Raw genomic sequence first — 18,251 nt, forward strand, 5'->3', positions numbered from 1 at the left:
GACAGTCATAGAAGAAGTGTGTTAGCATTATCTGTTAATCTACCTTACACTGGTAGGCAGATACTCGCATTCTATTTACAGTGCTCTAATATACTCTGTCCGAGAGGAACTACATTGTCAGCTCCTGAGTTCTCTAATTACTCTTCCTTTTCCCATGTATTTATTGTGAGTGCCCATGCATGTGTACACTGTACACATGTAGGTCAGAGCACAATCTGAGGGATTCTGGTTTGGTTTTTTTTTTTTTTTAACTCTCCATACACTACATCTGAACTATGTTTCCCCTCCCTCCACTCCTAGTGCCTCCCTCACACCCCCCTCTTCCTCAAATCTACTCCTCCTCTCCACTTAAAACAAAGGAGCAGGTCTCCTAGGGATATCCTTTGAACCCTTATTGTTAAAGGATTCTTTTTGTTTGGGGGTTGGAGGGGTTGACAGGGTTTCTCTCAGTAGCTCTGGCTGTCCTAGAACTCACTTTGTAGGCCAGGCTGGCCTCAGAAGAGATCCACCACTGCTGGAATTAAAAGTGTGTGCTGCTATCACCACCTGGATGTCAAAGGAGTTTCAGGCAGTGATTTAATTAAAGGACTGAACCTAAGAAATCTATGATGTAGAAACATCAGATTTAGGAAAAGAATACTAATCTTTGGGGTAGAGAAAAGAACAACTGAGTAAGGGAATAAGAAAATGTAATGTTAGGGCAGAAGCTGAAGACAGCTTCGTTTCAAGAGTGCTTGCCTAGTTTGCAAAAGGCTCAGGTTTGCTAGCCAGTACTGCAGAGCCCAGACACTGCCAACAATGCATGTCTGGAATCCTGGAACTTAAGAGGTAAAGCAGGAATAATTAAAGGCCTTGAGGCCAGCCTGGATCGCTGGGACCCATCTTGGTGGGGAGGTGGTAATAGTACTATATTTTATTTCTTCCTGTTTAATCCTGTTCTATGCTGACCTTCGTTAACTTGGGTAGCTGGGAGAAATGCAACTTGTCTCTCAAGTGAGTAGATCAACTCTGAGCTACAGTTCACTTTCAGAGATAGGAGAACTTTGAGCAATGGCCTTAAAACATTATTGTAAGGGCCAGCCACCTAATTACCACACATAAACAGAACTCTGAACATTGTTTTTAGACAACTCACATGTCTCAACTCTGAGCTTCATGCCTCCACCTGCTAAGTGTGATCATACCTAGTTTTATCAAATCCTACCTAGAGACTGCCCAGGACTTCATACTAGGCAAGCACTCCACCCACTGGAACAGCCAGTGCACATTTCTTGGCTTAGTTCTTTGAGACAGTCTGTTATGTCCTGACAGTCCTGGAACTTGCTGTGTAGACTAGACTGGCCTCCCATTTACAGACTCCCCTGCTTTTGCCTCCCAAGTCCTAGGATTAAGTGTGCTTACCCTGTGTATGTTTGTTACACATGATACTAACGTGCTATCGTTCAAAAGCTTGCTTTTCTGCTTTTCAGAAATAATGTCCGCTTCGGGGACATTTAATTTACATACCCATTAAATTCACATTATTTTCTTAGGGTTTCTATTGCTAGGAATAGACACCGTGCATGACCAAGGCTCGCTCTTTATAAAGGAAAACATTTCATTGGGGCTGGCTACAGTTTCAAAGGTTTAGTCCATTGTAGTCATGGTGAGGAGCATGGCAGCGTCCAAGCAAAGGTGGTGCTGGAGAAGGAGCAGAGAGTTCTACCTCTTGATCCACAGATAGCAAAAGGGAGCCTGAGACACACTGGGCATGGTTTGAGCACAGGAGACCACAAAGCCTGCCTTCACAGTGGTGTATTTCAATTAGGCCACACCTCCTAACGGTGCTACTCCTATGGGTCAAGTATTTGAACACACGAATCTGGAAGCCATTCCTATTCAAACCATATTTATAAAAGTAACTCCAGAGAGGAATTAAAGGTCTGTTGGGAAACCCTGCTACTTAAGATCAAAGTCTACAGTGTCTGGAGAAGTGCCCTGAGTTGGTCTGCACAAAATGGAGAACTCCTTTTCCCAGCAGGGCTTCCTCTTCTCTACCTCAGCAGGGGAGCCCATCCCCCATACTCTACCTGAGGACTATCACTTAATCCTTGGAGGAAATTACAGGTTCAACTTCTGGGAACACCTTTCCATGCAAATGAGGCATCCCCAGAACCTTGATCCTCAGCCAATGAAACTTCACCCTGAGAGCAAATGCCTTCCCATTTTCCATGGTTTATATAGTCCTTGTTCACCCCCACTAAAGAGCACAAGCTGTTCCCTTGAATTGTTTACAGAACTGTTTTCTAAAAGAACTAACAAAATCTTTGGGAGAGAGCTTCCACCCCCACCCTCACATTCACTGCCGGACCATCCATTCTGGACTTCATCCTTTCCCACCCAGTGTATTTTGGGGTCCAGACACCCCAAGGGAAGAAAGTAGGCCTCAGAACTCAGCTCTGACCCATCCTTCCTGCCTGGTGTGCTACAGCGCCTGGACGTACTAAGGGAAGATACAAAGAATGGGACTACACAGTAGTCCAGAGACATATTAGCAAGTTCAGAAAATAAACTCAAATTTGCCAGGCCTGGTGGTGTACACCTTTAATCCTAGCACTCAGGAGAGAGAGGGGTAGGGAGTTCTGAGTTCAAGGCCATCCGGGGAAAAAGAAATCCTGGCTCAGTGAGACCTGGCTCAGTGGTTAAGAGCACTGGCTGCTCTTCCATGGGGCTGGGTTTGATTGCAGCACCCACACGGTGGTTCACCATTCTCTGTAACTCCAAGAGGGTCTGATGTCTTCTGACCTGTACCAGCACTAGGCATGCGTAGGGTACACAATCAGACATTCAAGCAAAACATGCACATAATGAAATTGTTTCTAAAAAAATCCATTTTAAAAGATATCAATTTTCTCAAGATTTATTTATAGTCACTTGGTATGGGCAGCATACAAGTAAGTACATTTTTCTTACGATTGAGAAGGTAATCCTGACGTTTATATAAGAGAATACTCAAGGTAAAATGAAATAACCAAGGGGGAGACAGGCATGGTGACATAGCCCTTTAATACCAACAGACAGAGACAGGTAGGTCTCCTGTCAGTTCAAATCAATGGGATCTATCTAGTGAGTTCCATAGTGTCTCAAGAACAACCATTCCCCTCAAAAGCAGAAGGACTGAACTCAGATGTCAAAAATTAGCATAAATCTAAGACTTTGTTGTTGATGCTCAGAGATGGAAAAAGAGCAAAGCTGGATAGAAAGTTCAATAAAAGCCCATCCTCGTGTGGCACCTCAATAGCTGCCTCTCTCTCTCTCTCTCTCTCTCTCTCTCTCTCTCTCTCTCTCTCTCTCTCTCTCACACACACACACACACACACACACACACCTCCATAGCTGTCACACACACACACAGTCAATAGCTGTCACACACACACCTCAATAGCTGTCACATACACATACCTCCATAGCTGTCACACACACACCTCAATAGCTGTCACACACACACCTCAATAGCTGTCACACACACACACACACACCTCAATAGCTGTCACACACACACACCTCAATAGCTGTCTCACACACACACACACACACACCTCAATAGCTGTCAAACACACACACACACCTCCATAGCTGTCAAACACACACACACCTCCATAGCTGTCACACACACACCTCAATAGCTGTCACACACACACACACCTCAATAGCTGTCACACACATACACCTCCATAGCTGTCACACACACACCTCAATAGTTGTCACACACACACCCCTCAATAGCTGTCACACACACACACACACACCTCAATAGCTATCACACACACACACACACCTCAATAGCTGTCACACACACACACATACACACACCTTGATAGCTGTCACACACACATACACACACACACACCTCAGTAGCTGTCACATACACAGACACACATACAGACACACACACACTTAAAAACTTAAAAATCCAAACTGGGTATAACAGTGATGCACACCTGCGTCTCAGGACACAGGAGGCAGAGGCAGGTGGATCTCTGAATTTGAGGCTAACCTGGCAGTGTGGAGAGTGGGTGTGGCGGCAGTCCCAAGATGGCGCCTGGGACTGCAGCTAAGTCTCATGACTAGCACCTGACTTCCTCACACACCTGAAACTAGCCACGTCCATTGTGAGAGCTGCGCAGGCGCACTATGACGCAAGATCAGGCCATGTGACGTGGACCTAAGAACTGAGATTATGCAGTCTGGACTGAGAAGGCGGAGTTGAGGGAGGATATAAGGGAGTGTGCTGGGGGCTGAGGAGAGAGAAGAAAAGAAAGATTGCTGCTTGTATGCGGAAAGAAAGGTTCCTGGATAAACTGCTTTGAGAAGAACGTGGTGTCGCTCCTTTCTGCAGGACAGAGACAGAAGCGACACGGCAGGGCTTGCTGAAGTACTCAGGGCACCTCCCCAGACACAATAGACTTTGACCTTAAGTAGCAGGGTTTCCCAACAGACCTTTTAATTCCTCTGAAGAGTTGCTTTTATAAATATGGTTTGAATATGAATGGCCTAGGAGAGTTTTGTTATTTTATTGAGACATAGTCTAACCAGGTAGCTCAGGCTATCATGGAAATAACTATTTAGACTAAGCTGGCCTCGAACTCAGGAGATCTGCCTGCCTCTGCCTCCCAGTGAGGACTAAAGGATGGCGCCACAATGTCACGTTGAGATTCTTGGTCTTAAAGGCTTTTAACAAATTGGGAAGAGATGATTTGGGTCCATGTCAACCAGTGAACTCCTCCAAAGTGTAAACCAGACAAAAACATTCCCCAGCATCACACACCTGCCTGTCATTACTGAAGAATTCAAATTGCAGTTGTCCACTAGGGTGGTCACAGAGTTAATGTAAAATAGCACCCAGTCCCTTGGCCTGGAAGGACCAATCCTCGACAGAAGATAATCGGCTCCCGAAGATAAGGCTCTGACTCGGTCCTGTTTGTGCTGCTAGAACAATATAGTAACCTGTGGATACTTTAGTAAGAATAGGAATTCTTCTCCCCTACAACTGGAGGCAGAAGTCCAAGATCAAGGAACTCTCACCTCCTCAGCAAGATGGCGCTTGCTGCATTCTTACGGAGCTGCAGGCAGAAGAGCCAACAACAAGTCCAGTTACAGCACTAAATTCTTCTTCATGACCTAATAATCATCTTACAAAGGTTACAACTTTTTATCTTTATTTTCATGTCTGGGTGTTTTCCCTCCTCACATGTCTCTGCACCTGCTACCCACAGAAGCCCAAAGAATGTACTGGGTCCTCTGCCAATACCTTCCAGATGACTGTGAGCTGCCTGCCCTGTGCTTGCTGGGAACTGAACTCTCCACAGCTGAGGCATTTCTCCAGCAAACAGGCGACACGTTACTACTGTTGCTTTCTGGATCAAGGATCACCGTGAATGCTGGGTAACAGGAAAACACTCAAAGTAGAGCAGACTCTGACGGAGGAGAGTTCACACACCCTTTGTGAACAGCTGAACAAAAAGTAGCAACCAACTCCAAAACTTAACACTATAAAAAAATGGTACACGGAATTGTTTTTAGTACTTTCACTCTACACACTTCAACAGACTTGCTGATAAAATTTGCGGCACCAGCAGAGTTGAAGCTTAACTTTATATGCAAAATAGACAGAAGACCTGTTAAAGAAATTCCAAGGGGACTTCTGGTTTAATAAAATTGTGAACAGGATATGTGTATAGATAGTTTATAAAAACAAGTGGATTACTGAGATGGCTCTATGGTTACGAGTACTGCATGCTCTTAGGACCCAGGTTCAAACCACAGTACTCACATGGGTTTCACCAGTTCACCATTATCTTTAACTTCAGTTCCAGAAGATCCAATACTCTCTTCTGGCCTTCATGGCCATCAGGTACAAAGTGGTACAGACATACACAGACAAAACAAAGAATATAGGCACACAGAAAATACAGACACATACCCATATATATTACATAAACTAAAACCCCAAACAGTAAACCCTAGAGATGTAAGTTAGCCGAAATCCAGAAGATTAAGTAACCTGGAGAAACTCCACAGTGCCTTTGACAGAAGCAGACAGAGAAAAACACATCTTATGGTGCTGCCCACCTAGCACCCAACACTCAGGAGACTGAGGCAGCCCAGCTTGGGCTACAGAGCCTACTTTGGCTATAAACACACATGTGCACGTGTGCACACCCGCAGATATGTTAGAGGATTAATTTCTACTAACGTTTAAGTTTACATTACATCGCTAACAGCAGTGACCCAGATTGCTTTAACAGCTGTAGCATTAACCAACAACGCGGTGTAACTCAGCTGGTAATTGCCTGAGATGTTTGAGGCACAGGGGTTTAATCCCCAATCCCATATAAACTGGATATATTATGGTACAGGTCTGCAATCTCAGTACTGGAGATGTGGAGCCAGGAAGGCAGAAGCGTCATTAGCTCAAGCTTATTCTCAGCTACACACTGAGCTCATGACCAGTCTAGGCTACAGGAAACCCTAAAGAAAAGCACTGGAAAACAAAAGCATAGCTGTTTCTTTAACTACTCAGATTTGGTCAGGAGACAATTAACCTGACAACAAAACAATGTATTTTTAAACAGAATCACCATAGGTAAAATACAGACTTTCCTAAACGGTGTCCTTACTGTAAACTGTACTGGGCTCATCTTGTTGACACACACCTGCAATCCCAGGGAGGACCAATGTTACAGGTTCAGTACCAGTCTGTCTGTTCTACACAGCCTGTTCAAAGCTGGTTGAAAGGACAGCATGAAACCGTTTCAAAAACAAAACAGAACATGGACCAGAGTAATGGGGTAGTGGTTAAGAGCACTTTGGAAGTTTGGTTCCCAGCATTCACGTTGGGCGGTCATAACCAAGTGTAATTCTAGGAAGTCCAATATCCTGTCCTCTTCAGGCTTCCACAGGCACATGAACCTTGAGAACACACAGACACACAGACACACACACACACACACACACACACACACACAATTAAATCTAGAAAAATCACAAAACAAACTATGCTAAGGTTTTGGTAGCTTAATTTGTTTCTATGTGCAATTCATGTAATTGTATAAGATCTCTTTTTACTTTTAGTTATATATATATAATAACTTATATATAATAACTTTCAGTTATATATAATAACATATATATATATATATATATATATATATATATATATATATATATATATATAAAACTTCTGTGTGCATGAAGGTTCCCAGAAGACAAGAGTAGTCAGTGTCCCTGGGAGCAGTAGTCCTATGTCATGAGTTGCCTGATGATAATTGGCACTCAGGTCCTTTCCAAGAGCAGTATGAGCTCATGATTGATGGGTCATATTACCAAGCCCCTAATTGCTAATTTTTTTTTTCTTGGTGTTTTGAGACAAGGTTTCTCTGTGTAGCCGTGGCTGTCCTAGAACTTGCTCTGTAGACCATGCTGGCCTCAAACTCAGAGATCTGCCTGCCTCTGCCTTCCAACTGCTAGGCTTAGAGGTATGCACCACCACCTCCCCAACACATCATTGTATAAATTCAACTCATCCAAGGTCGGCAGTTATTTGCTTTCACATTAATTTTGTCATAAAAGCAAACTTCTGAGTATGAAGTTTTAATATAAAATCATTTCCCCTAATTTTTTAAAAAAAGATTTATTTATTTAATGAATTCTCATTCATTATACAATGTTATTCGCTTCAGACACACCAGAAGAGGGCATCAGATCCCATTACAGGTGGTTGTGAGCCACCATGTGGCTGCTAGGAATTGAACCTGGGATCTCTGGAAGAGCAGTCTAAGACTAAGAGTCATCTCTCCATCCCCCAATGGTTACATGTGTTTAATTTCTTTACTCTAGGATTGAGAAGATCACAGTGTGGGTAAAACGCTTGCAAGAATGAAGACCTGGGCTTAGATTCCCAGAACACACAATTGGGCATGGTCAAGTACATCTGTTATATTATACCAGTGCTGCACAGGAGCGAGGCATGAGTATCCATGGGGATTTCAGGCCAAGCAGTCTAGCCAAAATGGCAAGCTCCTGGGTTTTTGGGGACTTTGTTGTTGTTTTGAAGCTATTTGTTTATTTGTACATTTGGTGTTTGGCCTACATGCATGTCTGTGTGAGGGAGTGAGATGAGACCCTCTGGAACTAGAGTTATAGAAAGTTCTGAGCCACCATATGGATTCTGAGAATTGAACCTGGGTCCTCTGGAAGAACAGCCAACGCTCTTAACCAATGAGTCATCTCTCCAGCCCAAGCTTGTGGTTTTGTGACATACTTTTAAGGAAGTAAGGTAGATGGTCAGCAAGATAACTGTATGCAAATGAACCTGCCGAAAAGACTAAGGACTTGAGGGTTGGAGAGATGGCTCAGCTGTTAAGAGCACTGACTGCTCTTCCAGAGGTTCTGAGTTCAAATTCCAGCAACCACATGGTGGCTCACAACCATCTGTAATGAGACCTTATGCCCTCTTCTGGTGTGTCTCAAGACAGTTACAGTGTACTTATATTTAATAAGTAAATAAATCTTTAAAAAAAAAAGACTAATGACTTGAGTTCAATTTTTGGAACCCACATGAGAAGAGAATCCAATCCCATAAGTTGTCCTCAGATCTCTACATGTATGCCACAGCAAGTGTGTGCCCCACACACATACACACACACATGCACAAAAGTATGATAGATAGATAGATAGATAGATAGATAGATAGATAGATAGATAGATAATAGGAGAGTACATAGACCACACCCACAAGATAATAAATTTCCTTACCCTATCAGGTATAGATTGAAAATGATGTCAGGCTCAATGCCAAAGCTTTGCTTTTAACAAGACTGAACAGCTTTTATTTACATATTTCCGATATACATTAATAATCTTATACATTTAACTAAATCTAACAGTGGTGAAAGTGGAACATAGAAAACAATTTCAAATCTTAGTTGCATTGAAATACTTTCGCACTAACTGATGGACATGACCAAGGAATAGCCTTTATGAAGTTATGAGCTGTATATAAATTCACTTTTAAAACTGAAAGCCACACAGCTTTTAAAGCAACGACGACTTTGCAAATGCACACATTCCATATGCAAGATGCATGCAGCTATCACACCTGCTCCTTAACCTTAAAGCCATTTTCAAGGTAAACTGGAATACGCATTCTAGTATTATATATGTACATCAAGGCACATTCACTTCTTGTGCTTTAGGAATGATTTACATATAATCTATTTTATATCTTAATTATATACTTAAGAAAGCTCCTAATATCCAAAAGCTTAATTTTAGCAATCATAGCTTGAACGATAGTCTTCTAGATGTGGCATCCCCCCATGGTTACTTTCAAAATCTGAGTATTTGACAACTCAGAGAAGTGAGAAATTAAAAAAAAAAAAAAAAAATCAAACACATGAATATAATTTAGTTTTAAAGTATCTTTTCAAATACCTTCATCAATTTGATAGTGCCATAATCAAATTTTTATGTAATATAGTATACTAAGGGCTGCACTGAAGAATTTTCAACATTCTAAAATTACCTAACAATTATATGACATCCGTGTTACCATTATAGATGTGTAGTTGTTCAACAAATTTAAACACACATGATATGAAAGCTAAACGCATCACACTTGACTTCTTCACTACCTTGCTCACAACCTTCAGCAAGAGAAGCAGGGTTGACTGGTTTTTCTTCCCTCAGTCAGTGCTACCAAGCGGAAACTTCCCATGACAGTGGTTAACACCTACTCTTTTCTCATGGCCAAGTACTTGCCTTGAGGAGATAGTATAGTAAGGCTCTAACGGCATCTCATGCATTTTAATGGTATCTTAAAGTTAGCTTTGCATATGGCTCTCCCATACAGATAAATAAATTATACAAACTTGATTAGAACACAGAACTCATTTAAGTGCTTTAAGATAGAATAGATTCTTGACTTAGAAGCGGTTAAAATAAATAGTAAGTCAAGAATCACAGCTCTAAAGCATTTTTTAAATGTAATATATTTATGCATCTTACGGATATGCTTTTTATATTAGAATTTTTAAATCCACAAACAGCAACTAGTCACAGAACCTCTGTATTTTAAAAAGACAACAGAAGAAACGCTAACTGCAGCCTTTTAAATTCAAAATATGTAATAAAATAAAGTCAAAATATAAATGAAACTGCACATCTTTAAATTTAGCACAGTTATTTATAAACATTAATTCATAAAAGGCATACCATGATCAACTACTTCCATCCAACAGATTTTTGTTTTCAATTTCTTTACAGAAAGTGGACTTTCCTGCAGAACTCACTGGCCAGACAAGTGATGTCACCAACAGGCCAGAGGTCTCCATCTGAGGTCCGCGTGGAGGCGACATGAACTGTAGACATGTGCGTCCTCTGTGAGCCCCACAGGCGGCCTTCACTCCGCTTCTGGCATATGTGCCACCTCCACTTCAACAGTCTGGATGGCCTCTGCCACTTCAGACAGCTTCTGCCCTTGCTGCTGCGCCAGCACATAGTTCACCACTTGCATGATGCTTTGGTCAGAGAGGGTCGACACCGATGGACACTCCTCCGTAGCTGCCACAGCTTCAAGAACTTCCATAGTCTCTCCCGTCACCACCACGGTCTCAAGCTCTTGCGGCCCGCTGCTTTCCTGTTCCTGCATGTCTGCAGTTAGGATGCTCACAGCGTGCTCCACTTGAGTTCCCTGGTTATGAAACTGCAGAGTGTCTTTCTCAAGCATAATTTTGCAAGGCACATAGTCTCTGTGGAATTTAGTCATATGCTTACGAAGTGTTCGAGCATCTATGTAGGCTTCACTACATACAGGACACACATAGGGCCGTTCACCAGTATGTGTTCGGACGTGACGTTTTAATGATCGGGCATCAGCCCACGCTACTCCACATGTTAAGCACTCAAACGGTTTAACACCTATCAAAAAAAAAAAAAATATATATATATATATATATAAATTTAAAAAGAAACATAAGTGTGGGGTAAGGACCAAATTCCAACACACACACACACACACACACACACACACACACACACACACACACACACACACGGAAGTTCTTCTGTTTTCCACAGCCATTTCACTTTTATGACTGTCATTTTAGTTAGCATCTAATTTTCAGTGGTCTAACCAAGGTTTTGCACTATACTCTCTCTAAAGGTGTTCTCCTAACAGAAGTTACTGCTCAACAGCTGTGAGTCTATCACAACCTTACTCTTTCACTGCAGTCTTACATTCCTAGGATAAGAGTCTCTAAAGAATTAAGTTCTCAAACTAAGTATTATTTCTGTTACTTAAATAAATCTTTCAAGATACAAGATTAATCTATGAAGAAAGTAATGCGTTAACAGGCGAAAGAACTGACAAAATAAGGGGGCTCCTTGGCTCTCCTTCTGTCAGATAGATACAGACACACTACCTTCATGATTGTTCATATGTCTCCTGTACTCTCTCAGCTGAGTGAACTTCCTTCCACACTGATCACACACCCGTTCCAGGTTCTGCTTTGCTCTTCCTTTCTTCCCATGGGTGGCCTTCTTTACATGTCTTCTGAATAAAGCTTTTTCATAAAACTCTTTGCCACATATATTACACCTAAAATAGAAGGCCCAAATTATTTTTCTCCAAAGTAATAATTGGCCATGAGAGTCAAGTGAGAGTAGGTGTTTGCATTGGGTTTAGAGCCTTCCGAGTCACTCACCTGTAGGGCTCAGTGACAGAATGGGACTTCACGTGGGAATACCAATCTTTCTTCCAGCTGTAGCACTTATCACAAAACTGGCACTGGAACGGCTTCACGCCGAGGTGCTTATTCATATGCTGGCGCAGGTCTCTAGCTTCAAAGAAACTTTTCTCACATCTGTAATAAAGTTTAAGTATCCAACTGAATCATCTTTAAAACAAGTCTCCAAGAATTCACTATATTTTTGTCTTTGAAGCTTCACAAAATTATTCCAAATTTAAACATCATAGAAAGAGATCCAATGTTCAGTCTTGCATCAAAGATGCAAGGTTTAAGTTCTCTTTAGAACACTCAAAATGCTTGGGAAGGCTTCATGCATAGTTCCCAAAAGTTATCACAAAGTGATTTACTGTCCACTTCTCTTCCGCTCCCTCTCGTTGCATCCCCTCAACCCCTTTCTCTTTGGGCCATGTTGGGAAGGTAGGCTCCATCATTGACACTAGGAATGAAGCAATGATTCAGGCCTAATCAATGACAGTAACAGCATTCCCTTGGTAGCAGCAATCAGCTTAGGGATGCCAAATGACTTAACTGGATCCAATCAGAGGGAAACACGGGACTTTTACAGGAACTACCAGGAAAGACTCTTGACAGTTTGGAAGCTGAGAGGATGAGGAGTTGAAAGCACTGCCAGACTTGGTCCATATGGAGCCTGAGAGAGACCAGATACTAATCAATCTGAATCAGGGTAGACTACAGCACGCAGGCCTCCAGACTTTGTCCATACGGAGCCTGAGAGAGACCAGATACCAATCAATCTGAATCACGGTAGACTACAGCACGCAGGCCTCCAGACTTTGTCCATACGGAGCCTGAGAGAAACCAGATACTAATCAATCTGAATCCAGGGTAGACTACAGCACGCAGGCCTCCAGACTTGCCTTTTCATTCAAGACAGTTAGGTTGGATTTTCTTTCACATGTAACAGCAACAACAAAAAGTACTAACAAAAAACTGTACCTGGGGCCAGGAGCTGGTGACACACACCATAAGTCCCAGCACTTCAGGGACAAAGGCAGGCAGATCTCTATAAGTTCAAGGCCAGCCTGGTCTACATAAAGTTTTGGGACATCCAAAGCTATTTAGACTCAGTTCAAAAAAAAAAAAAAAAAAATTCCACCCTATATTTGGGTTGTATTTTTTTGTTTGTTTTTTTTTTTTTGCTTTGTTTTGAAATAGTTTCACTTTGTAGCCCAAGCATGTCTCCAATATGCGATTTTCCTGCCTCAGCTCAAGTACTGGAGTTACAGACCATGGCCAATGTTGACTTTACAATAAGACTATTTATAGTCAAACAAGCAAATGTAGCAGAGAAGGAAATGGCAAAAACCTATTTGTTCATAAAGTTGTAGATCGCTTGGGAGTCTAGGAACTTATCACAAGTATGTACCGCATCTGGGGGTGTTGGCATACCCTTTAATCCCAGCATCCTGAAGGCGAGCAGATCTCTTTCACAAGTTCCAGGCCAGCCTGAATTACCCATAGAATTCTAGACCAGCCAGGGCTTGTATAGTGAAATCCTGTGCCAAAAAACAATGGCTTAGGAGAGCCAGGACTAAATAGAAAGACCCTGTCTCAAGAAATAACAAACAAGGGGGTTGGAGAGATGGCTCAGTGGTTAAGAGCACTGACTGCTCTTCCAGAGGTCCTGAGTTCAAATCCCAGCAACCACATGGTGGCTCGCAACCATCTGTAATGGAATCCGATGCCCTCTTCTGGTGTGTCAGAAGACAGCTACAGTGTACTCATATACAAAATAAATAAATCTTTAAAAAAAAAAAAAAGAAATAACAAACAAAACCAGAAAGACAAAATAAAAGCTTCTGAGGGCAGCCAACTTCTAAAGCGAGACGGGCACCTACTAGGGTTGCAGAGCCAGCTCAGCAGCTGCGACCACAGAAGACTCAGGGACACATCCCCAGCACCCACAGGACAGCTCACAAATGTCTCCAAATCCAGTCCCAGAGAACCCAACATATTCTGGCCTCAGCATGCACCAGGCACAGTCAAGGTGCACTCATGTACATGCAGGTAAACACCTATACACATAAAATAAAAACAAATAAATCTCTACTAAAAACAATTACTGTCTAAGGTAATTTTTTTTTTGTGGCATTTTGAACTCACTCTGACTTCCTAGTACAAAGAGCACCCTCAGCTGAAGATCTAGAGCTGCTTTGTTTGTTTGTTTTGTGGTCTTTGTGGCTTGTTTTGGAGAAAGAGTCTCACTATGTAGCCCTGCCGTCCTGGAACATACAGAGACCCCATGACTAAAAGCAAGCACACCACATTTGCCTATTGGACGGCTCAGTGAAGAAGCCCATCTTTCCATTATATCCCAACCTTTGTATAGCTGTGTGTTTGGAGTAGAACTGTTTGTTGAGAACATTTAAACCCAAATAGATTAGCCAGTGTCACTTAAGGGCAAGAAATACAGGGGTTGGGGATTTAGCTCAGTGGTAGAGCGCTTGCCTAGCAAGCGCAAGGCGCTGGGTTCAGTCCCCAGCTCCGAAAAAAAAAGAACCAAAAAAAAAAAAAAAAAAAAAAAGCATGAGAATGAGATACTCTGAGGAATAAGAACTTAGAAAATTCTTCACCTCTTTCTGGGAATCAAGATACATAAATCCATAAAGCTGAAAATGCACTGAGATACAATCTACAAAGACCCTGTACTGTCTGTCTCTATCACTGGTTGGCCTGTGTCTGCACAACCTGCTAGTGAACACTCAGACAGCTGACAGACTATTAGGGTGAGTGCTAGAAGGATTCTAGAATTAGTAATCTTATTTTAACAAAATTATCAATGTATTAAAACTTCCAGCCTTGTGGTGATGGCACACGCCTTTAACCTCAGCACTCAGGAGGCAGGGGCAGGAAGATCTCTGTGAGTTTTGAGGCCAGAATGAGTTCTAGGGCAGCTAGAGCTGTTACACAGAGAAACAAAACAAAGTAAACAAACAACAAAAAACCCTTTAAGGTGATTAGTTTTTTATTTTATGAACTTAACTTTAATTTTTTAAAAATGGTAGGTAGTCTTGGAAAGTGAAAAGAGAAGAAGAATCCTAAGGAAAGAGAAGGAACACAACAATGTTCAAGGAACCAACTACAAAGGAGCTCTGCTGGCTGTAGGCCTCTCTCTCCTTTAGTCTCCACCTCTAGGTAGGACCTTGGAAAGTCTTTAAATCACTGTTTAAAAAAATCTCTTAAAACATCAGTAAGAGCTAAGTGGACTGATGACTCAGTAAACTGAAATTACAGTTTAATGTTATCTTTGAATGTTTTCTTGTAAAAAATCAATATTGAGATTACATAGGGAGGTTACACAGTAAATATGAATACTCACTGAGTGCAATGATAGCCTCGAACCTCAGGCTTTGGCTGGTGTTTCTTAAGGTGCTTGCTAAGTCCAGAGCCCCTGTGAAAAGACTTTCCACAGACTGAGCAAAAGTACTTGGACTCTCCTGTAAGAAAGTGAAAAGCCATGTTATAAATACAGTAATTAGGTCATCTTTTCAACCTAATTCATTACATTTCTGCTGTAGTGCTTTGATCTAATAATGCTGTCTGTATTCAAATGTTAATGCAGGCTTCTCAAGATGTGGTCGCTCCCTGAGCACCAAGCGATACTGTGTGAACCTTGCTCCCTAACTTAACTGGCCAATAAAAGGTTAGAGCATGTGACTAGGCAGCAGGGGACTGGAGGATCGAGTGAGAGGGTTGTGCAGGTGAGAGTGAGAGGAGAGAGAAGATGGAGATGGAAGAGACTACAATGAGAGGAGGAGACTATGATTATGAGACCAGGAGAAATGGCAAGCAACAAGGGATGAGTTAGTATAGCGCTAAGCCCAATCTAGGCTTCCAGTTTGTCAACAAAATACGTGGATTATGTGTCTTTTATACGGGCTGGCTAGAATTATGAATTCTTTCCACATTCTGCAGTTAAATTTCATCAAAACAAAACAGTAACATTTTTACAAAAACCTGGGAAACTTATTTTCTTTACCCTTTCAAAACTATCAAGATATATTTAAAATGTTGTGGCAGTTTTCCGTCACTGAGATGAATGGCTTTGCAGGTGAGAGCTGAGTTACAGCAGTCACATGATTCCTAGGCATAGGAGAGAGAGAGAATGAGGAAGAGGACAGGAGCTGGATGAGCTCAGGAGATGAGGAGGTGGTAACAGGAGAAGCATTCAAAGGAGACGTGGAGGGTACTCTCTAGACCAGGAGACATGCCTTCCTGCAGACTATTACTGTTCTCTTCACCTTTGCCCAGTCTGTCCTTCCCATTCATGCAGGGTGGGAATCCCATATTTGTGGCAGCTCTCCTGACACAGTTGACAGAAACAGAAAATTGGGACCAAGAGTAGAGTCAGTGCTATGACTACCTGATGATGTGGTTTAGAAGTTTTGGAGGCATGGTGGTGCATGCCTTTAATCCCAGGACTTGAGAGGTAGAGGCAGGAGGATCTCTGAATTCTAGGCCAGCCTGGACTACAGCCTAAGTTCCAGAAGAGCTAGGACGCAACACAATTATACTCGTCAAGGTCACTGTGCAAGAATACGGTAGGCCTGAGACTACGGACTACAATAGTCATAGAGTTAGTTGTAAGTTTTGCAGCACTGGCCATTCCTACACACTTGCTTTACAGCACATCTGAGCACAAGTATGTGAGGTTCAGAGGGTAAAGCACCTTATATCACACACATGATGGAGGAACTGAACTGACTCCTGAGTTATCCTCTGATCTCTACACACACCACAGCACCCATACACAAATAAACACATGCACAGACACACACAGAATAAGCAAAAATTTCAAAGAACGGTTTTATAAAAAGACAAATCAGAAACTGTATTTAAGAAAACTTTAAAAGTTTACTATTCACTGATGATTGACTACATTAACTTATGAGCATCTGAATTACTTCTACTTTGGTGTTGAAATTTGAGCCAAGGCCTAGTTATATAGACCAGACTTGCCTAGAACTTATATGAAGCCCAAGCTGGCTTTGAACTCATCATCCTCCTGCCTAGTGGTCCCATGTTTTGGGAATATAGTGTTAACATAATACTAAATTAAGATTATAAAATGTAACTATGTTGATGCTTCTTTTGATTACCTGTGTGAATACTCATGTGTTCCTGAAGACTCCGTTTGGTGACAAAGGACTTGACGCATAGCTCACACTGAAACTGCTTTTGGGACTGATGCAGACTTTGATGCAATTTTAGACCATGCTTATAGATAAAAGTTTTTCCACACACCTGAGACAGAAATGTTTAAGGCAGCAAAACAAAAAAGATTTAATTCCTGGTAACTGTGAACAAACTATTATTGTTATAGAAACATTAGACGAAGCCACAAATACCAAGGACCCTAGCTAGTTGAGTTTTCATTCAGTACAGCCGCCACTTTTCTGAAAGCATGCACAACAGTAGGCAAAACCATTGAGCAATCCCTGCCTCTCTCTAAATACCTATCTTAGAGAGGTAAATAAAAGCTCAATTAAGAGCACTTCTCATCTTACAAAACATCACATAAAATAGTTCTCCCCAAACTCTGGATAAGAACTGACTACGTCAGTTTCCCCAATCCACTGGGGAGTTTTTCTTGTTGAGCACAATGAATGCAGCAACGTCAGTACCTCTGAGAGACTTCACTCTTATTTTTATATTTATTTTCCGTGGAACACCCATTTTAAGTAGTGTTACACTGAAGACCAGAGGTTCGACTAATACTTAAGTGTTTAAATTTATGAATAGGCAATTCTTAGAGCTTAAACTCAAAAATAAGAAGAGCACAGTGATGACGATCAAAATAGAACAAAAAGAAAACAGACTGCCCATGAGCTAATGATCAATACTAAATACTCATACAGTAAGATGCTTTAAAAAAAAAAAAAAAGACCTGTCTGTCTGGGCAGTGATGGTATGCACCTTTAACCCTTTAAATCCAGTACTTGAGAGGCAGAGGCAGGCAATCTCTGAGTTTGAGGACAGCCTGGTCTACAAGGTGAGTTCCAGGACAGCCAAAGGTACACAGAGAAACCCTGTCTTGAAAAAACAAAAGAGAGAGAGAAAAAAAAAAAAAAACAAAAAAAAACAAAAAAGAGAGGTCATGGAGCTGAGAGGAGACTGCTGTCATTTCCTAGACTGACAGAACTTCTTCTAACTATTCTAGATACCTATCCTATTTCTGTGGGTAAGTGGAGCTTCTTTTCCCATCAGATGGATGCTATTTCAGACATCCTAAACAGGTAGGTCAAAATGAAGAGAAAACATGACTGTGGGTTCCCAACCACAACTGAAAACTCTCAGAAAAGGGGAGGGTAAGACTGTGAACACCAGTGGACCAGGATATCCGCTCTGCAATGCTGTCTTCTCCATCTATCAGGAAGGAGCACCCATGGACTCTCAAAAATAGTTTCCTGAACAATACAATTACCTTCACATTGACAACAT

At 41.8% G+C, this 18,251-nt stretch overlaps 1 protein-coding gene across 4 annotated transcripts in view; it reads right to left on the minus strand.

Annotated features, from left to right (window-relative positions):
* The window catches only part of Zbtb11 (zinc finger and BTB domain containing 11), a 46,351-nt gene that overhangs the window by 2,637 nt on the left and 25,463 nt on the right, over positions 1 to 18,251 (minus strand). The window contains exons 7-11 of one of the 4 annotated variants that reach the window (XR_015632779.1): positions 16,910 to 17,054; positions 15,130 to 15,247; positions 11,745 to 11,903; positions 11,463 to 11,638; positions 10,255 to 10,959 (exon numbers count right to left, since the gene is read on the minus strand). Coding sequence is in view for 2 of the 4 variants with exons in the window: in XM_087576312.1 (XP_087432438.1) it covers positions 10,442 to 10,959; positions 11,463 to 11,638; positions 11,745 to 11,903; positions 15,130 to 15,247; positions 16,910 to 17,054 (1,116 nt within the window). In the remaining 2 variants the exon portion in view is untranslated. 4 annotated transcript variants of the gene reach the window in all.

The sequence above is a fragment of the Rattus norvegicus genome, chromosome 11 (genome assembly GCF_021556685.1).
Source record: "Rattus norvegicus strain SHRSP/BbbUtx chromosome 11, alternate assembly SHRSP_T2T, whole genome shotgun sequence".
Lineage (NCBI taxonomy): Eukaryota > Metazoa > Chordata > Mammalia > Rodentia > Muridae > Rattus > Rattus norvegicus.